Genomic DNA, 22,228 nt, shown 5'->3' on the forward strand with positions numbered 1-22,228 from the left:
GGCAGGGCTAGTGGCTCATGTCTGTTCTAATGCTAGCTACTTAGTAGTTTGAAATGTGAGGATCTCCATTCAAAGGCAGTCCTGACAGGGAAGTCCATGAGACTTTTATCTCCAATTAACCACCAGAAAAGCAGAAGAGAACCGTGTTCAACTGGTAGAGTACTAATTTTGTGTGAAAAAACCAAACTAGGGTGTGAGGCCCTAAGTCCAAGCCTCAGGACTGGTATACACACACACACACACACACACACACACACACACATACATGCACACATGCAATCACACATGCACACAAACACACACACATACACACAATTGATATTTTGAGCAAAAAGGAACGTAGTATTAAGCATCTCTTTCTCATAAAACAATGGAACACAGAAATGTAATGTAATGGCATGGTTACAAAACAGTTTATTTGTGGACCACAATTAAAAGAACAATTTAGGTCAACTTATATAAAAATGTGGTAGACAGTATTATTGATTGCATTTAAGTTATCTGTGCGTAGTTAGCACAGATGCTCATATATATATATATATATATATAAGACTTAATGATTTATATTTTGGCATATGACATCGCTTACTAAAATCTATGTTGTAGTTTCACTGTACTAATTTTTAAGAAAGCTCCATTAAGAAAATTTGCGGTCATATATGAATGTTTCTAAGCATTAAATAATTATTTAGTAACACCTCATTTATGTTGCTTTCCTTACACATAAATACCATCTCATATAAAGTGATTATTGCATCACTCCAGTCAATCCTCTCACAGTTCTGCTGAAAGGAAAATGTAGTTTATGTGGGTCAAATGATAGATATCTAAGGTCATTGCAACACTAAAGCAAAGTGTAACTCAAGACCAATTCTTTAGATTATATGCTGCTATTCCCTATTCATTGCCCCCAGTGATTTTCTTTTGGATCTGCTTCTTTCTGTGCTAAGCCCTTCTGATTTTTTTTTTAAATAATTCTGGTCCTCACCCTTAAGGCCATGCTTGTTCTTTTACTATGCAGCATTAAGAAAATCAGTAATACAGCTATGTGCTGGGTGGTTCATGTCTGCAGTTCTAGCTACTCAAGAAACAGATATAAGAGGATAGTAGTTTCAAGGTAACCTAGGCAGAAAAATCCATGAGATTCTGATCTCCAATGAATTGCTAAGTTAGAAATAGAGCTGTGGCTCAAGTGGTAGAGCACTAGCCTTGAGTGAAAAAGTTCAGGGGTAATGCTCAGAGGGCAAGCCCAGAACTAGCACAAAAAAAGGCTTAGTGGTAAAACTGACAATCAGCAAACCTGAATTGTTTTATAGCTGAACTCTAACTGCCCTGATTATACCTAGACAGTTTTATATGTCCCCTGGGGTGTTACCATATAGAACCAAAAATATGGTTATATGAACTGGATTTCTCACATTCTGGATTCATTTTATAAAATTATAGCTACAAAAACAATCTAGGTTTCCCTAGAAACAAGTCCTAGATAGATATTTTTTGGAGACATTGATGGCTTCTATTAAGTCTTCCTAAGGTTTGTAGAAAAGCACTTGTTTGTAGAAGGAAATTTAGGCCTCTAATAAGATTTCTTTATGTGTTTAGATGATGATATGTGTTTGTTTGTTTATGTTTATAATGCCAGTACCACGGTCTGAACCCATAGCCTCCATGTAAGTTTGACTTGCTTAATTACAGCTGGTGTTCTACCACGTGTGCCACACTTCCAGCCTGTATTTTTGCTGATTGTTAGAAATGGAGTCCCACAAACTTTTCTGACTCAGTCCTCCAGATCTTAGCCTCCTGAGTAGCTAGACATTATAGTAATAGCCCCTGGAACCCTGCTGGAGAATTTGTTTCATACCTTTACATTCCAAAATCATTCATGCTAATCCTGATAATTGTGAACCCTAGATGCTGGACTGGAGATTGCCAAGTACATATTTCATCCTGGCTGTGACTGTGGTGCTGTGGAGCTCAGGAAAAATCCTCTCAGTGGAAGTAGCAACTGAGGTAATAAAACCAGCTGATAGGACCCTGTCTATATTTTTGTGAACATAAACCATTTCTATCAAGAGTAAGACAGCTAGGAAATGCCTTAGCAAAAAAAAAACTACATTTGGCTTTGAGTGGTGCTTTGGGAGATAAAGTTTAATCTCCTACTCTTTAGGGTTTTTTGTTTGTTTGTTTGTTGTTGTTATTGTTTGATTTGTCAGTGCTGGGGCTTGAACTCTGGGCCTAGGCACTATCCCTGAGCTCTTCAGCTCAAAGCTATTGCCCTACCTTTTGAGTCACAAAGCCACTTCCAGTTTTCTAGTGGTTCTAGTGGGTAAGCATCTCACCGTCTTTAGTGCCTCGGCTGGCTTTGAACCCCGATCCTCAGATCTCAGCCTCCTGAGTAGCTAGGATTACAGGCAATGAACCACCTTGCCCAGTTTCTTCAGCTTTTTTTTCCCTAGTGATTGGAGTATTGTTTCTTCTTCAGTTTCTATGTTGAAATCAACAATGCACTCTATAGAAGAAAGTGATTAAAGAAACAAAGAAGGAATTGCTTAGAATAGCTTTCTATTCTGTGGGAATAATTTTAGGATTTTAGAAAAGAAGCGGTATTTCCTGGAGTACACAATGATCAGGATTGTTAAGAGGAGCCATTTTTTAGAAATTCCATTATTGGGCCTAGGAAAAGAAGAAGATTTAACAAAGTGGACATCTACACAGATGACTTGAATAAATTACTGAGAATATATATGGCTACCAAAGTAGAAAATCTAGCTGGGGCAATAAAGTTATTGGGATAGCTCTTTCACATTTTAGATAGTCATGAATATTTTTAAATAAATCACATAAACGGATGAGATGTTAAGTTTGTTGGGAACAGAGACTGTATTTATTCATGTTTCCCTCCCTTAAATCTAATGCAGACCTGACACATGGTGGGATTTTAGTGGCTTCTGCCAATAAATAATGAATATGAGTGGTGACTGGAAAACAGCACTAAGTTTAGAGTTATTTTCTAAGAATTTGTGCAATATTCATCAGAAATTTATTGAGTATTTTGAGCAAGGCACTGTGCTAGGTACTAAATGGAGCAAATAAAAGCTTAACAAGGCAGCCATTGTCCTCAATTTATTTATAATCTCATAAGAAATCCAGATATATTATAATCAATCTAGCATAAGGTAAAGTGTAATGAGTACCATGAGAAAAGGTTTATAGATGAAGGAAGGAGATAGTTGTTACTGGGACTAAATCTGAAACAATAAGAGAACAAAGTTTTGAAACAAAATCTGCCGGTGACTTTTTTCTTGGTTATACTCTACTGCAGTCTTCAGTCCCCCCAAATGTAGCTTTCTCTCTGAAATGTAACTTCAGGAGACATTATAAAAATTGTACAATGCATGACATCTAAAGAAAATACCTAATGTAGATGATTATTGACACTGTACATTTCTTTGTTTAAACTAAAAGAATCTTTCTATGTCTCATAGGCTTTTGATTCTGGACTCACAGATGTACATTCACCACCCACAGTCAGGGAAGAGAAACCAGCAACTGACCTGGCAGGAAAACTCCTGTTGCTTGATGAACTAGTGTCCTTGGAGAATGATGTGATTGAGACAAAGAAGAAGAGAAGCTTCTCTGGCTTTGGATCTCCTCTGGACAGGCTCTCAGCTGGCACTGTAGATCACAAAGGGAAACAGAGGTAAGTGGAAATGAAAAGTTTGCATTCTTTAATTCTTTTATTCTGCACTCTATTGAGCATAACATTTCAGGGAGTGGAATGGCTACTACAATTTGCATTATTTTACAGTCATACTGTAAGATCTTCTAAGGAAGATCTTTCAAGTAGACGTAAAAACAATGACTATAATGTTTTTGCATGTGGAATCAGGGAAAGTGTGCATGTTGAGATAATCTAGCCACTTGAGCATTCTGCTGAATAGGCATAACTGGTACAGCATTTTAAGTTTTTTATTTTGGCAAATCCCGGGACTTGAGCTCTGTCCTCAGGCTTCCTGAAGGCTAGAGCTCTGCCACTTGAGCCACCGCACCACTTCTGGCTTTTTCTATGTATGTGGTACGGAGGAATTGAACCCCAGTCTTTGTGCATGCTAGGCAAGCACTCTACTATTAGGCCAAACTCCTGGCCCCAGCACTTTAATTTTATCCAGAATATAGAACTTGGCAAAATACAAAACTTAATTGGTTTTCCTACAGCAAGAAGTAGTAAAGAATATACACCACTTCTGGCCATAAACAAAATGAAAATCAAAACACTGGAATTCCACCTCACCCCAGTTAGAATGACCATTATTAAGACAACAGATGATAGTAGGATTTGGAGGGGATGCAGCCAAAAGGAAGCCCTAAAAAACCATTGGTGGGAATCTAAGCATGTTCAAACTCTCTATAAAGAAGCATAGGGGTTCCTCCAAATATTAAATATAGAACTACCCTATGATCTAGCAATTCCATTTCTGAGCATTTATTCAAAAGATTACACAGCAGAATACAGTAAAGCCACTAACACAAACATGTTCACTGCACTATTTACCAAAATATAAAATCAGCCCAGATACCCCTCAGTGGATGAATGGTTCACGAAAATCTGGTATATTTGCACAATGGGGTTTTACTCCTCCATTAGATAGAATGATATTGTGTCATTTACAGAGAAATGGAAAGACCTGGAGAAAATTATGTTAAGTGAGGCAAGTTAGGCACAGAGAGATAAATGATCCATGTTTTCCTTTGTATGTGGAAGCTAAATTTAGCTTAAAATTTCATAAATGAATACATTGGGTAGTAAGCAAGTGTGTAACAAATGTATTAACTGCAATATGGTATATTCTAGGAAGATCTCAAATAGTGCCTTAAAAAAACAAAATCAAAATTCAGCAGAATCCAATGCATATGCTGTGAGAAGGGGTAGACGGGGAGGGATGGGTGAGATTTAAAAGCAATGACATTGATAAAGATACATTTTATTCATAAACTGCTTTGTTAAATGGTAACTCCTTTGAACAAGTACTTAAAGATAATTTTTTTAAAGTGCTGAAGGGAAAAAAGAAAAAAGAACATAAAGCTTTCAAAATATAATATGTGCCTAAGAGAAATGGCTGTCCTTTTATAGCCATTTAACTTGTACAAATTATCTTTTTTCTTTTGTTTCTTTTTTTTCTTAATTGTGTTTTTTTGTTGGGGTAATGTTTAGAGGGGTTACATTTACATTCGTCAGGTAGCGAGTGGTTCATTTATGTAATCCTAGCTTCTCAAGGGGAATGCAGTTTGAAGCCACCCAAGGCAGGAAAGTCTGTGAGACCCATATCTCCAATAAATCACTAAAGCTAGAAGCAGAGATGTGGCTTATGTGGTAGAGTGCTCACCCTGAGTTCAAGCCCTATGATTGGCACCATATATATAATATATATATAACAAATATTATGTATAATGATTGTATCATTATATAGAATGATATAATCAACTAGAAGTGTTTTGTAAGCTGCTAATTACTATAACAAAATGAGAATAAACGTATCTCCCTTAATGATAAGGAATTTTTGAAAAACAAGGTTAACTTAAAACAGCCATTCCAAGTTTAACTCATTTTCCATTCCCTCAATAACTATTACTCATGTCATATATTTCATATTACTAGTGACAAAAAAAGTTCCACCTGATTACAGTACTGAAATCTGTGGATAATTTACTAAAGTGCCTTTTACTTCAGGCTTCCTAGTTTTCACTAAGTTCCCAAAATGCTATCTTTATATCATCTAGAAGATCTCCCTACATTACAACTTTCCTGATTCTGTCCTAGGGTATTATTTTTGCGCATTTGTCTTTCTTCCTTTCCACCTCTGCCACCACCCCATCCTCTTCTTGAAGCATGTTTGTGGAGCACAACACATCAGGGAAATGGAAATCTATGCTGTAGACAAGGAGGCCTAACTTGTGGACCAGTGCTCATTTCCTGGTTTTGGGACCCAACCTGCCTGTACCTGGTTGGAAGGCGTGGCTGTGGTTTGTGATGTAACATAAGGCTACTTCTGGGATTGACCCGAAACGCTTCTGCCCTCTCGGGCAGCTCCTGATTCCTCTTCTTTACCTAGCTCCCCCACCATGCCAACCTTTGTGCTGATAGGCTCCTGCATCCTATATTAGCTGAATGTACTTCCTCAATAAACGAGTTCCTGCCTTGACCGGTCTCCCTGAAGCATCTGATTGTCCTCTGGTGAGGGAAGGCTGGGGGACCTTCAGTCGACCCTTTCCTTTCTTGTCTCCTCCTGGTCAGGGCGTGTTCTCGCTATCCCGCTTGCAGGTGGGGAGGGATGGAGGACTAAAAACCCAGACACATGTTCATCTGCAGCAAAAGCTATGAAATATTATATACTGCTTACAGTACCAAAGTCAAATGACTTAAAAAGTCTTGTAAAGAACTGTGTGACCAGCTGGGCATAATGGCTCACTTCTGTAATCCTACCTACTCAGGAGGCTGAGATCTGAGGATCACAGTTCAAAGCCAGGCGGGGCACTGAAGTCCATGAGACCCTTATCTCCAATTAACCACCAGAAAACTGAAATTGGCTCTGTGGCTTAAGGGGCAGGGCAGTTGCCTTGAGCTGAAGAGCTCCCAGATAATGCTCAGGCCCAGAGTTCAAGTCCCCAACCCACAAAAAAAAAAACAACAATAAAAAAAAAACCCCATGACCTGGCCCCTTCATCAAGAATGACTTGATTTATGGAGTTTGGGGGATTTTTCATTCTGGTTTCATGAATTGGCTGCAATGAATGTACCCACAGGACACATAATTCAACTTTCCAGAGTTCTGTCCTAAGAAACTGTCAAAGCTAAACTAGAAATAAGACCCATTCACTGGATATTATAATTTATCTATCCTATACTTAGAAAATAATCTTATATTCTACTATCAAACTCACATTACATAAATACAGATTAGTTCCACTTATATTGTAGATACTATGTTGGAGTCTTGTGAGAAAATGAATATATAGCATGTCTCTCAAAATAAAATATTAATAAGAAATAAAAATATTAAAATAGATTGACATAAGAAATAAGAAAAGATACATGATCATAAAACAGTTTATAAAGAAGGCTATAATCCAATGACTGAGTAAGTTGCAGTAAAGAAATATTGTACTTTTAAAAGTAAATGTCATTCAGGTGGGGAGGTTAGCCTAGTGGTAGAGTGCTTGACTAGCATGGATGGAGACCTTGGTTGGATTCTTCGGTACCACATACATAGAAAAAAAAGCCAGGAATGGTGCTGTGGCTCAAGAGGTAGAGCTCTAGCCTTGAGAAAGCCCAAGGACAGTGCCCAGACCCTGAGTTCAAGGCCCAGGACTAGCAAAAATAAATAAATAAATGTCATTCCACATATTGTATATACATTTATTTATTTGAAATAGGAAAGGGAAGGGGGGAAAACAAGATGATTGGGAAGGGTTAGAGGGAGGGAATGGGAACAAAAACATGAGAAGGGATATCAGTGTGTGAGAATTAATGCACCTACTATCTGGCGAATGTTACTGTAACCCCTCTATACATAGCAATAAAAATAAATAAATGTCATTCTCATTATGTTATAATATTGTCAAATATATATTCCATGAATCAGTATTCAAATGTTTTATGGAAATATTCATACCTAAGTTTATATTAGCAGAGACAGCAAGTATACAAAATATCTGTTGCAAAATTATAACATATTTATATTTATATATTCTGCATTTAAACATTTACTCTGACAACTTATTTAGGAAGTGTTATACTGAGAAAGATTAACCTTAGAAGATTCTATATGTTTCTCTGTATCTCTGTACCCACCTATCTATCTACCAATTGATTAATCTATATAAAATTAAAGTTTTTTAGGAATTAAAGAGAAATTAGCAGTTTTGTATGTATGCCAGTGTTGCAGCTTGAACTCAGGATCTGGCACATCTCTTAACTTTTATCAGTCAAGGATGGAACTCTAGCACTTGAGCCAATGCTCCAATTCCAGCTTATAGGTGGTAAATTAGAGATCCAAGTCTCACAAGCTTCTCAACCCTGATTGGCAAAAAAACAAACAACAACAACAACAACAAAATCAGGATCTTCAGCTCTCATTTTTCTGAGTAGCACTGATAACATGTATGAATGACTGGTATATAACAGATCTTCACACAGAAAGCCTATAAAGTTAGTATATGCATTCAATAATTGAGGAAATACTAGTCTAAGAGCAGTATCAGATATCAGCTGAGTTACTTTGTGCACCAAAGTGCCTTGAGAGATGCCATCTTAAGCATTACCATAAACTAAGGAAGACAACAGCATTACAAAAATAAAAAGGACAACTAATCAAACATTCAACAACAGTGGCATGAGCATATAAAACTTTACAAAATGTTTTGTTGTTGTACTGCCACCAATTGGAAATAAGAACCATCAAAATTAGAGCCAGCAGATATTGCCTTAATAATTTTTTTGCCAGTCCTGGGGCTTGAACTCAGGGCCTAGACACTGTCCTTGGCCTTTCTCAAGGCTAGAGCTCTGACATTTGAGCCACAGAACCACTTCCGGCTTTTTTCTATGTATGTGGTCAGGAGGAATTAAACCTGGGTCTTTGTACATGCTAGGCATGCACTTTACCACTAAGTCTAAGTCCTGGCCTGATATTGCTTTAATATTATCTGTGTGTGAGTTTTGGTGTTTACTTCATCCCAAAGCCTATCTGTTACTAATGCTGGAATATACAAGTGTTTTGTTAAAATAAAGAACAAAAAGTTAATGCCTGCTATTTCCACTATAATTTAGAAATCTATTTAGACAAGAAAAGACAGAAGTATAATAGTCAGGACCTACTAAAACTGTAAAGAAAAGAAAATCTCATGCAAATTTCCTCCTTCTCAGGATGGCTTTTTACTCATGAATGAAAGGTAATAATCCAAGATCCATTTTCTACACCCTGAAGAACTCACTTGTCTATCAATAACCTTTCTGTGCTATGAGTAATAGTGTCACTTGATGAGCTTTTTCTACTTTAATTTTTTTCATAGAATGCTGATTCTAAAGCTTTAACTCAGTTCTACCCCTTGCATCATACCTATATCACAACTACTGTGCTGATTATTTTGGAGCTATATTATACTATTTTATTTTTGAGATCGGATCTTGAGGACTTTTTGTCTCAGGCTGGTTTCAAACCTTGGTCTTCAGATTTCAGCTTCTGATAGGTAGGTTTAGAGTAAACAGCACCTGGCTTCAAAGAGCAACTGTAAGAGTCCATGGTGGACCAGGAGTGTGGCCTAGTGGTAAAGTGCTTATTTCCATGCACAAAGACCCGGGTTCGGTTCCATAGAAAAAGCCAGAATCAGTGCTGTGGCTCAAGTGGTATATCTCTAACCCTGAGAAAATGAAAGGACAGTGCTCAGACACTGAGTTCAGTCCCCAAGACTGGCAAAAAAAAAAAATCTCATCTTCTTGGGCCAAGAGTTTGGCCTAATAGTAGAGTTCTTGCCTAGCATTCACAAAGACCTGGGTTTGATTCCTCTGTACTATTATATACAGAGAAAAAGACAGAAATGGTGCTGTGGCTCAGGTGACAGAGCTCTAGCCTTGAGAAAGCCCGAGCATGGTACTCATACTCAGGCCATTAGGTCAAGACTGGGTTTGGCAAAAAAAAAAAAAAAGAGTTCACATGTTCACCAATTATTTGCAAATACAATTGTCAAAATATTTGAAAATATAATTTTGTTATATATTAATAATGTGCTTCTTTATTTGTATGTAAAAATCTAGAGATGGATTTAAGCAATAATGGCTACTGGCCAATAATTTAAGGAAAAATACAAATTACCTGCAACACACTAAAATGTAGCCTGCAAGTATTTCTGATATCTAGTTATAAGATCCAGGTACAACCAATCCTGTCAAGATTTCTCTCCTCTATTCATCATTGAAGTGAGTTTCATGCAGGTTAATGAAATTAGAGATGTGACCTTCTTCCAGCCACATTATATAGAGCCTTGATTTATGCCAGATGAAAACATCCAGCATAAAAGTGCATTACTTTTTTATTCAGTTACTGTGAGATATTCAGGAAGGAACAACAAATTGAATCTGCCTTTGGAAAGGTCCACAAAGAAATGAAAACAAGGATGAATGACTAGATGGAAAAAACAAAACATGAAAAACTGAACAGGGCACAGTATACACTAGATGATATTAAAAGTAAGCAAGAAATAAATAACGCAACAGGTGGCATTTTCATCAAATTTGACAGAAGACTTATTGTTAGAGACCTGTGAAAATTACATCAATTTTTGGAGTGAAAGTTGACAGTACTTTAAAGTCTAAAATATTTTTCTCATTTGTTTTACTTGTTTAATATCTGAAGTTAAGGAATGCTAAGCCCATTTATTCAGGTGAATAGAAGTAAGTATGATTATATTCATGGCAAAATTGTATCTCATGTCTGAATGACTCTTTAATGTTAGAAAATATTCAGGATTGACTTAGAACTTTCTGAAACATCTTTTTATGCATAATAATGATGCTGCAAATAGAAGCACAGTAATAATATGCTAACATGAATTACTCTGAAAGAGTTCCAACAGTTGTTGATTCAGTTCCCCCATTAATATTGTGAAGTCAGCAAAGAAAAGAAAAAGTACTATTCTATTATTGGTCAGAGTTCCAATAAAACAGATGAGCATTTCTGAAACAGGAAGTTTGAGAAGGATTGATTCACCAGATCACAAAATCTGGGCACCAGAAAAATCACAGTGGATGCCACAATAATGAAGGAAGGTCCCTGAAGAAATAATCAGGATAAAAGTTTCTGAAAGTTCTCAAGAGTGACAAGCCTTGAGAATCAATTGAGACCTGACAGAGTATGACTCACTGGAAGTCATCTCTTAAGGAAGTTGGGGGGGGGGAGGAGAAAAGTATTCTAATAGTCTCTTTTTATTTGGGGATGTTAAAATTGTTTGACCACAGGGCCTCATTCTTGCTGGGCTATTGTTCTATCACCTGAAACACACTTCCATCTCTGCTCCTCACTAGGTATTTCAGAGCTGAAGTCTAGCAAATGTTTTTACCTGCATTCACTTCAAACCGTTATCCTCTGGATCTCAGTCTCCTGAGTGGCTATTAAATATGTATGAGCCCCTGTTTGCCAGCTCTACCAGTCTCCTTATTAAGGCTGCCTGTTGTTGAACCCAAACTAAAGCCAGAACATAGGAAAGTATCATCCTCCCGGGGTCAAACGTAGAATGAGAAAGGTAAACAGATAAATCTGTATAGCAAATGAAAGACAGGGGCTGGGAAGGTGGCTTAGTGTAGAGTGCTTGCCTATCATGCATAAAGCCCTAAGTATGACTCCTCAGTACCACATAAACAGAACAAGGCAGAAATGGCACTATGGCTCAAATGGTAGAGTTCTAGCCTTGAGCAAAAGAAGCTCAGGGACTGAGTACTGGCCCTGAGTTCTAGCTCTGGGACTGGCAATAAGCAACAACAACAACAACAAAGAAAAATCAACAGCAAATGGAATACAGGAACATGTTTACATATATATATATATCCTACAGACATGCATAAATAAACACTTAGCTGCAAAATAATGGTAGGTCAGCCACTTAACTGAAAGGGAAAGAAAAAAAAATAACCGTAAGAACTAATCCAGAAGAACAACTCTATACCCCATTCACAAGCAGTCAAATCCAGCCAGAGGGGAGAGGGGAGTTGTTTCTTAGATTTTGGAGAAAATGAAAAGCAAGCACCTAAAGACGATTGGATACGTGAAAATAATAAGAATCTATGATAAACTACAGCTCAGTAGTCATTCTTACAGACTAAACCATGAATATTATATTATTCAAGCTTTTGTTTCCCCAGCTCAAGTCCACTTAAAATCAGGAAACTTCAGGGGGATTAGGGCCCCCAATCTGTGGCCAGTTTATCAGCATTCCCCATCACAGGCTGCCTTTTATCTCCTCCAGAATAGGCCCTGGTGATGCGGAGAGGTAACCTTTTACATAGCTGTAACATTTGGATAGTAAAATTTTACCTTCTGTGCCACTATTTTCTGGTCATGATGTGGTTTTAAGTATGAACTAGCTCATTAGAAAATATCCAAAGCTGACTTTTTATCATGTCATGTGTCACATTCATCACTTCATCTGCCTCCGGAACATTGTAATAAGCACCCTGGCCTCTCTGAGGGATGTGTGGTGCCCTTTATCTTCATCCTGCCTTCTTGGCTTCTTTCTGTATTTTACTCAGAATCCCTCTGAGTTCACTTCATCCATCACCCTGGCCCTTGTGACAAGGTCCCTATTATAATTACAATATGCCCAGGCTACTCACATCACTCATGTCGTTGGCTTTGGTTACTAAGAATAAAACTATTCCTTACATGGTCATCTTTTCACTCTACAGGGTCTAGCTAATTTCCACAGCTCCATGACTATCAGATTTTATAGACAATATTTCTTTTCTCAGGTCTGTCAGGTGTCCTGAGTCATTTGTTTGACATCATCCAACCCCCACAAGACCCCTAATGCCTAGTTGGAAGACAAAACAAAAAAGCTGCTAGTCTCTAATAATAACCTATTCCTAAGAGCTGAAGAAATTCCTTTATTGTGACCTATGCAGCATCAACCTTTTATTGGGTTGGCGTTTGGAAAAACATCAATACATAGCAAACTCCTCTTTAAATATCAGATAATCCTAGAATCACACCTTAGGATGCAACTACTCTCTAGTGACTTTTTACTCTCTAGTGACTTTTTTTTCATTCCTTTCATCTTTTGTGGACCACCACCACAACGTAGAAAATCTTATGACATTGATTTATTCTTTTTTTCTTTTCAGTTTCATAGTCCCTTAGTCTTATAGGCATTAGGAGTCTTATTTTGCAGTGGTGGTGGTTTGGTTTTGGTGCTAATCCTAGGGCTTGAATTTAGGGCCTGGGCACTGTCTCTGAGCTCATTTGCTCAGGGCTGACACCATACCACTTGAGCCACAGCTCTACTTCCAGCTCTTTTGGTGATTAATTGGAGATAAATGTCTCAGGGATTTTCCTGCCCAGGCTGGCTTTGAACCATGATCTGAAGATCTCCTTTCCTGAATAGCTAGGGTTACAAGTATGAGCCAGTAGGTCCCAGATATGAGTCTCTTGTCATTGGTGTAGCCTCAGACAGATAAAAGTCATTCCCTGAGTCATCTACAAAGTGTATAACAAATTGTCCAACTACCAGTCTAATAACTTCCCATTTAAACCTACTCCCTATACAGAATTTAAAATTGTGTACAATTAAGATGCATATCAGGACACATTTGAGAATAGTGGTATCAAGTTCATTCTCTCAGATATAATTCATGATGACTACCCCAAAGTCTAAGACAAAAACCCCAAGTTATTTTTTCTTTCTAGTTCATTGTGAAGTAGTGTGCCAAACTTAGGTCAGCCTACACATCTCATGGTTTTTGGTCATTCTTTCCTGGCCTTATTTGCACTGCGCAAAGGTGGTAGTTCAAAATGGGCTGTTTCACTTCTAAGGGCAGAAAAGGATTCCAAAGTCGGGTGCCATTTTTGCAGGCCTCCTTCCTCTAGCTGGGCAATGGGAAATACCCTTAGGTGTAATGAATTCAGACCAGGCTTGTCAATAACTATGTGCTATTACCAGTCTCTTCCCACCTCAGTTCAGCCGCACCACATGAGAAAGTTCTTTTTTCTCCCTGTCCAACTTACTTATAAAATTAAATGTAAAGCATTCTCCTAAAAGAGAAAAGACGTAGGATTCCATACATAGGATTGCAATGCATATTATCCATCTTCCAGAAGGAAAATTCTGTAAGATATTTCTTGCGTAAATTCATCCAATGGATAGAAGTTTCAAAACTTTCTCAAAGACCCACAAAAAGGTTCATGAGCCAAGCAAATGTCTATTTCCTTCTGCACAAGTTTGTTACAAGTTTGTAGTGTCTTCGGGGAATTCCTTCCCAGGTTCCTTAATAACTATTTAGATCTCATTATTTGAATCCAGTGCTCATGATTTCTTTCTAAATGACTATTTATATAGCCATTCCTAGGGATTATAAATCATAAGATGAAATGAGGTCACACACACACACACACACACACAACCTAATAGTCTACTTTAAATTTAATTAACATTCTGTGGAGTTTATTTCCTTCTTATTTTTTGCAAGGTCTTACTGAGATTTTTATTTTAATTGGTTTACACATGTCAGTCTTCCCAAGCTTGTATAGACACATAGCAGTACCCCCATTGCCATTACTTAATTGTATCTTTTTGCTTTTAGTTTCTGCAGTCAAGATTGTGGGGCTCAGAGGTCACCATTCCTTGTATGATTTCCACTTTCTTCCTAATGATACTGTTTGCGGGCAGGAAAGTGTTTAAAACTGAGTTATTTTATTTGTAAAAGATGAGTCCAAAGGAGTGCTCTCAGGGGCTCCAATGGTGGTTTTTATAGTACAGGGCTTCTCCCTTTTTTCTTCTCCTAGGCTCTGCTTTAATAGTTGGGTGACTTCTGCATGTTCACTCCCCCCAAGTTGTTTTCATTGATTGAATGGTCACCCGAGGTATTATGGAAATAAGAAGCATTTGAGCAGGAATTCAAGGCAATATGGAAAGAAAGAAGCTTCGAAATCAGATGTCCAAGAAACTATGGGGACAAGATTCGTCACGATAGAACACAATTATCTGTCACATATAAGATCCACCATTTTTTTACCCCTATTTACCTAACAGTTTCCATTTCCTAGTTTTACCTAGAATCCACCCACACACATAGCATTTAATCTTTTTCATGAGACTCATAATATTAAATGTGGACTATTATGTAGCCAGTTTTCCAAATGTGAATAATTTAAGACAACTGTATGCATTTTTGGTTATTATACAGCTTCTGTAGACTTATAATGGTTTTGTTCATCAGGGCTGAAGTCATCTGAATACTCTGCTACAGATGGATTGTCCACTTCCAAAATGGCCTACTCTCTTGGCTGATGGAAGGAAGTTTGGGTTCCTCACTGGCTATTGGCAGGAGCTCTTCTCTCTTTGCCATATAAATCGCTTTATAAGGCTATTAGTCTGTACTTTGGAAATGGCTGCTGGCTCCTCTCTCCTCCTCCACCAGCTAATGATCCAACAAAGCAAGATAGAAGCTCTTATAGCTTTTATTTCTTCACATGGGATTCTTTTCCCTAACACCCTTGATTACAAGGTCAGCTCTATCCAGGAGCTTTTATGGTGGCAGGATTATGGCCATACTGGAATCTTATATTAATTCACATAAGCTTTCTACTCTTATCTACTTTCTGAACCAGCAAAAAGAACACCTTGTATTAGCTAACACTCTGCTTTTCCTTTTGGATAACACTCAAGGTGGAAAGAAGTGCATGTCATTCCTGAACAAGCTTAGGGTTTTATTCTCTAAAATGTAGTAGTAAATCTGATAATTGTTTAAAGTGAAATCTCAAACTGTGGTTCCAAGTTTCTTTCTTTGGAATTCACAGCCATAAACAAAATCCATAAGCATGAGTGGCTGTGCTCAACATTGGGGGGAGATATTTAAAGACACATGAAGCATTATTTATACATGAAAGTAATGAGTTGCTCATCTGCAAAAACAAGACTTCCAAATTTTAAAGGCATGGGTTTCATAAATTAAGTGTCCTTCAATGATGATATACTTAAATAAACAACGAAAGAAAGACTGAAGAAAGTGTAACCTCAACCAGTTTAGTGGGAATAGTGCTGAGGTGACAGTGAATACAAACACACAAAAAAAGAGAAAAGTTACATTTTGACTCATTAATAATCATAAGTATAAAATTTCTACGAAAAGTAGCAGAGTAAATCCATTAATATATTATAAAGACAATATGTATTTGTTGGCTTGCCACAAAAAATAATGCCTAATGTTGGTATACTTTAGAAAATTAATGGAATTGTCAAATAAAAGAAATTACATATCTCAACAGATACAGAATAGTCAGTAAATAACAAAAGGAAGCTTATTATCAGTATCAATTACAGAGCTTTTTGTAATCAAGTAAAGGACACCTATAAGAAATCAAGCCCAGGACTGGCAAAAAAAAAAAAAAAAAAAGTAAGCTTGAGTTAGGTGCCAGGATCCTAGCTACTCAGACTGAGATCTGAAAATTTCAGTACAAATTCAGCCCAAGAGATTTTTATTTCCAATTAAGCATGCAAACACTCAGGGGGCAAGTAAGTGTGTTTCAAATAAATATTTTTAATAAATTCAGTAGCACTTATACATTGTACATGTATACCCCGGAAATACAAGTCCTTCATATTTTCTTTATTTTCCCCTGTGGTCTTTAGAGGCTTTTAATCATACTATCCACTTGAGCACTTAAACTCATAGACCTGGTTTGTTCATGTGGTCTCTGTAAATTTGAATGCTAAGGTCCTTAAGCTTCAGTTTCTCCACAAATACATGACGTGTGAGAATGGCAACTGGAGAATGGTAACTATAGTTTTTACCTCACCTCCTGTAAAACTACTTGAAACAAAGAAAAATGAAATTAATGGTGAATAACTTGGACAGTAGCTTTCAAATATTCTTGGTTTGTTTCAGGAAAGTAGTAGATCATCCAAAAAAACGATTTGGTGTCCCCATGGATCGCATTGGTAGAAACCGGCTTTCAAATTCCAGAGGCTAATGGTGTACAATTGTGAGTACAATTTGAACAAGCAGCAATATCTTTATTGGATTTTATATTTCATAATTGACTAATTGGTGTACTTTTACTTGTGTATCTCCCGTTTGATTTATTATCTTACATTTCACCTTTTCAAATATTTCTCTATTCGGTTCATATACTGACATTAAAAATTAAAGGAACTTTTAAAAAACAAAGTACATCTTGTCCTTGAAAAAATTCACATTAATATTTCATTCCAAAAATAAAAACTGAGTTAGTTATTTTCTGCAGAACATGTCATTATTGACTATTATATGCAAATGATAGTTAAAATGACAATTAACACAATAAATTATCTTCATAAATATGCATGAATGTGAAACAATCCCATTGGTATTTCCTCTCAAAAGCCTTCATTCCCAGTAGTTACAACAAACAAAAAGTTTTCCCTTCTCAAATGCATCAAGGCCTTCAGGAGAGGGCCGGGAGTTTGGCTTGTCTAGCATGCATGAAGACCCAGGTTCGATTCCTTGGTACCACATACATAGAAAAAAGCCAGAAGTGGTGCTGAGGTTCAAGAGGTAGAGCTCTAGCCTTGAGAAAGTCCAAGAACAGTGCTCAGGGCCCGAGCTCAAGCCCAGGACTGGCAAAAAAAAAAAAAGCCTTCAGGAGTAGACAGTTTTTTTTTATCATAATACAAATACTTGTTCATTTATGATATCTGCCATTCCTAGATGACAATACAGGAGTATTAAATACAGTGAAGAATGTACCATTCAAAAAGTATTATCGGGAAAAATTCAGATTAAACTACTTGTCCTTCATTTCAAGAAATATAGTAAGTGTAATAACTACTTGAGATTGTTAAAACATTGCCATTTAAGTCGGAATTAGCTAAGTACTACTATAAGCCGTTGAAACCAGGCCCACATCTTTCAGTTTATTGACAAATAAACATTATAACCCTGAAAATATTTTTTAAAAAAGTAAGCTTGAGGGGCCGGGAGTTTGGCCTAGTGGTTAAAGTGCTTGCCTAGCATGCATGGAGACCCGGGTTCGATTCCTTGGTACCACATATATAGAAAAAAAATGCCAGAAGTGGTGCTGAGGCTCAAGTGGTAGAGTTCTAGCCTTGAGAAAGTTCAAGGACAGTGCTCAGGCCCTGAGCTCAAGCCCGGAACTGGCAAAAAAAAAAAAATAAGCTTGAGTTAGGTGCCAGGATCCTAGCTACTCAGACTGAGATCTGAAAATTTCAGTACAAATTCAGCCCAAGAGATTTTTATTTCCAATTAAGCACCAAAAAAGCCAGAAGTAGAGCTGTAACTCAATGGTAAAATGTGAGCCTTGAGCAAAAAAAGCTTAGAAACAATGCCTTATCCCTAAGTTCAAGCCCCAGGACTGGCACAAAAATGAGTAAATGAACGAATACACCACTCTTGACATCAACCTCTGTTTTAACATTTCTGAATTTAACATTTCTGAATTAAACCAAAGCAAGTATGCTAAACAAATTACAAAAGACATTCTCATATAAACACTCACAATTTCTATTCTTAGATCCCAGAAACCAAGGAAATCTATGAAGCTGTAAAAAATACAATTAAAGCAATACACAGAATCATTGTGTGTGGAATCTAAATGCATGATGTCCTCACTTAACAGACTTAGTTGTTTCTCTTGACAACTACTGTCTTCATTATTCAAACCTATAGACAGTAATATCAGAGAAGAGTATGTTTAGAGAAGAATCTCTAACATTATGTTTATTCTCTGCTCTGTCAGTATTGTTCATTGAGGGTCTCAATCATTATGTTTCTATTCATTACTATTATATTATCACTAAGACATCTCAGAGTTTTTTTTTAACTTCTTGTCAAGATAACAAACCCCACAAGATAAGTCTTTTGATTTCTATTCGAATTTTCAAAGCACTATTTGCACTCCATTATTTCCTACTATCACACTACCTTTAGAATGAAATATGGATATATGAAATGAGGTGTGACTCTAGTGGTAGAAATCTAGCTTTGAGCTAGTGAGATAGTGCCCAGGCCATAAGTTCAAGCCTAAAAGTTTGCACACACACACACACACACACACACACACACACACACACACAACATGGATGCAATATGTGCCTGACTTACTACACAAAATTTAAGACTTATTAAATAATGTTCTTATTACAAGCTTTAAGATGTTCATACCTTACATAGTTTCAAATTAAGTACTCAAAATCAGTTTAATGCCAATTTCTTTTTTTTATTATTGTTGGGCTGTGTAGATGGGGTTACAGTTACCTTTGTCAGATCGTAGGTACATTACTTCTCACACATTGATACCACTTCTCATGTTTTAGTCCCCGTTACCCTCTCTTCATCCCCTCCCAATCATTGTTTTCCCCTTTCCCTTCCCTATTTCAAATAATCATATATGCCATGTAACAAGCAACGAAGTCAGATTTTTAAAGTTTATCTCTAAATAGTTGTACAAGGGCAAAGTCATTTCACAAAACCGTAAATAAGTAGAATCCATCTTGTTCTATGTTACTCCTTTCAAAAATTTCCTAATTTTGTGATTCATACAATGTCTTCTCAGCTTCACCCTTCCCTTCTTCCCTACTTCATTGGCTACATCTTTCCCTGTGGCCCTACCCCTTGCAAGCAAGTGCCCACTTCTTGGTGCTTATTTTGTTGGGCTTTGAATTTGTTTTTCTAAAAGATTTGTGATATTTGAGTTTTCTATGGTGTCCATTACAGTTAATTCATTTGGAACTGCTCACATACAACCAAGCATGTGTGCTTATAATTCCTTAGGCATATCGTGCACCACTAGTGAGAGAAACCATGCAAACTTTCTCTGGGTTTGACTCCAGTTCACTTAATATAATTTTTCCAAGTCTTTCCATTTCCTTACTAATGGTACAATATCATTCTTTCTAATGGATTTGTAAACTTCTGTTCTGCATGGATACCACAGATTCTTAATCCATTCATCCACTGAGGGTCATTTGGGCTGTTTCATAATTTGGCTATGGTGAATAGTGCTGCAATGAACATAAATGTTCAGAAAACTAGTGATGTCAGAGAAAATTTGCCCAAACTGTATATATTTTTAGCAGATCCTAGCAGGTCGTAGGTGACCTAGGCCTTTAATCTTTGATACCAGCATCCTCTTCATAACCTATTATAACTTGTTAGGTGCTACTGCTGAATTGTCATGACAGGGTGCTAATATTCTGATCACACATTTCTGAGACAAATTGAAATCTGAGACATATTCTGGAGATCTTTTATTTCTGCAGATGTCGAAATGTTGTCTATATCAGAATGTTTAGTTGTACATTTTCACCTTTTGGATTTTGAGACTTCTTACTCCAAGTGAAACTAGTACCTAATCATAGATGTGTGGTTTGGTTTGAGGCCAAACCTAGGTACAGCGGCTATGTGAGAGTTTCCAAACCTATCGTCCATCTCTTCTCTGATAGTACATATCTTAGTAATGAAGATAACCTGATGATATATGTCTTCTCTTTTCCAAATGGATAATATTGTGCATATTTTTTGAGATTTTAGTAGGCCTTTTTTCTAAGCAACTTAGATTCAAAGAGAGATATTTTGGAGGGTGTCATTGTTTCCCTTAATGCAATTAACAATTTCTTCCTCTCTACTATTGAAATCAGGATATTATTCATGAAATTAGAAAACTGACCACTGAAGGTTGTCCTGATGGCTATGTACATAAAGTCTATTCTTTTAATAATGTGAGGCATACATTAACTGATCTATCCTGTTAATATATTTCCTCAAGAAAAATGCTGGATTATTTTAACACAAGAAAACTACAATTATCAATGTGTTATTGTTAATAAATAGAAAATAATACACAAATTTTCTTTATCATTTATCTTTTCGACATGGCAATGGCTTTTTATCAATAAAAACAAATGACAATAGACTTATGAAGAAAGGAGAGAGAGGTGTTATAATTTTTATTTATCCAATTTGAGCATAAATCCTTAAATTATTCATGAAAATACTTGCTTGAATTTATCTTCGTATGAATTTATCATTTTGCTTTATTATTTTCATAAGGAGACTAGGTCATGTAAATGAAAAAAAAGTGCACCAACATGTAATTAGAAATGTAGTACTTTTTTAGGTCTTTTCACCTATTCTCTAGAGTCCTTAATTACCTTTAATAATTTCAACCTTTACTTTTGCAGGTGAAACTTCCCTGTGCAAAATTACACAGAAATATGGAGGATGCTTCAATGAAGTCTTTTAACACATTTTAATGGTTAAACTATTAAGGAACTGCTGATCTGCTGAACAATATAGTGAAGAAAACGCATCCGACAAACCAAAAATCTTGAACTAAATAATTGACCATCTTAAAAGATTATTTTTCAGTTATCCGTAATGTTTTTTAGAAATCCACTTTTCAATGATCTGATAAATTCAAGTAAAAATGGACATGTATATTACTTAGAATATACAATGATTTTATGTGTCATTTCTTAGCTTTTACAGGAAATTGTCTAAATGTTGAGAATCTCCAGTGTAAATTTTTAAAAAAATGAATTTTCCTTTCAGTTGTAATAGAGAATTGTAGCAAAGAGAAAGGAACTTTGAGTAGGATAACCAATAACGTTCTTCATAAATTTGTGTTAGGTTGATAATTATGTGACCTGGGCAAAACTCCTGCAGGGCTCAAGAGTTTGAAAGAATTATTTAAGAAGTAATTGCTTATCTTTTCTGTCTAACCTTCTGATGCACTATGAAAATGTTTCTCATTTCTTTAAAGCTATTTCTTTCCTTTTTCTCCCAACTGAGTATTTCCAAGTAACTGATCCATTCAGTGTTGCTTTGTGTTTTATCAAAAGACATCTATTTTAGCCAAAAACTTTCTCTGGCAAGTAAATAAGATTAACAAATTGACTTTCTAATTTTTTATTCAAAATTGCACTACAGCATTCAGTTTAATTAAGAGAACATATTGATTATGTTCCATCATTCCAGTGGGTAATGGGCTTATCTAAAAATGCATGCACTAAATTTTGGCAAAGCAAACTGAAATATTTTTTCTTCTCTTATAACTATTCTATTTCATATTTCGATTCCATCACTACTTTATGAAGAATAGAAAATAAGATAGCAATACACTAGTTTAAATAGGGTCTCTTCAATATAACTAAATTAAATCATCATTTCCAATAAGACTGTGACGACTCATCTCATTTTATTAGTTCTATACATTGGCTGTCAATAATTCCACTAGACTCTACGGGTTGGCCACAAACTGGAATGAATGTTTTGCTCTATTCTAAAACAATACATTACTTTATTTTCATTGTTCCTGTGTAAAACTCCGTAGAGCAAATGAGCATGTGGGTAAGACTGAGATCTCCATGTGGCCAGATTTTCACAAAGGATGTTCATTTCTAACTACATGTTCCATAAAAGGATTACTTACAGTGTCTTCTAATTTCAGCTATTAAACCACGTATAGCTTTA

The 22,228-nt window shown here is 36.4% G+C and overlaps 1 protein-coding gene across 1 annotated transcript; it reads left to right on the top strand.

Moving 5' to 3' along the window:
• Nucleotides 1-1,911: 1,911 nt before the first annotated feature.
• Nucleotides 1,912-21,000, top strand: Ostn (osteocrin). Its single transcript, XM_090331812.1, has 4 exons — nt 1,912-2,010; nt 3,486-3,700; nt 16,646-16,742; nt 20,938-21,000. The coding sequence occupies exons 1-3, from the start codon at nt 1,912-1,914 to the stop codon at nt 16,728-16,730; spliced, it is 399 nt and encodes a 132-aa protein (XP_090187938.1). The 3' UTR covers nt 16,731-16,742; nt 20,938-21,000.
• Nucleotides 21,001-22,228: the final 1,228 nt, after the last annotated feature.

The sequence above is a fragment of the Megascapheus bottae genome, chromosome 1 (assembly GCF_031878675.1).
Source record: "Megascapheus bottae isolate mThoBot1 chromosome 1, mThoBot2.hap1, whole genome shotgun sequence".
Lineage (NCBI taxonomy): Eukaryota > Metazoa > Chordata > Mammalia > Rodentia > Geomyidae > Megascapheus > Megascapheus bottae.

Bases quoted from the DNA above. Each gene is read 5' to 3' on its own strand.
- Ostn (XM_090331812.1), top strand. From the start codon at position 1,912: ATGCTGGACTGGAGATTGCCAAGTACATATTTCATCCTGGCTGTGACT. The intron at 2,011-3,485 runs GTAATAAAACCA...TATGTCTCATAG, and splicing joins CAGTGGAAGTAGCAACTGAG to GCTTTTGATTCTGGACTCAC. The intron at 3,701-16,645 runs GTAAGTGGAAAT...GGTTTGTTTCAG, and splicing joins GATCACAAAGGGAAACAGAG to GAAAGTAGTAGATCATCCAA.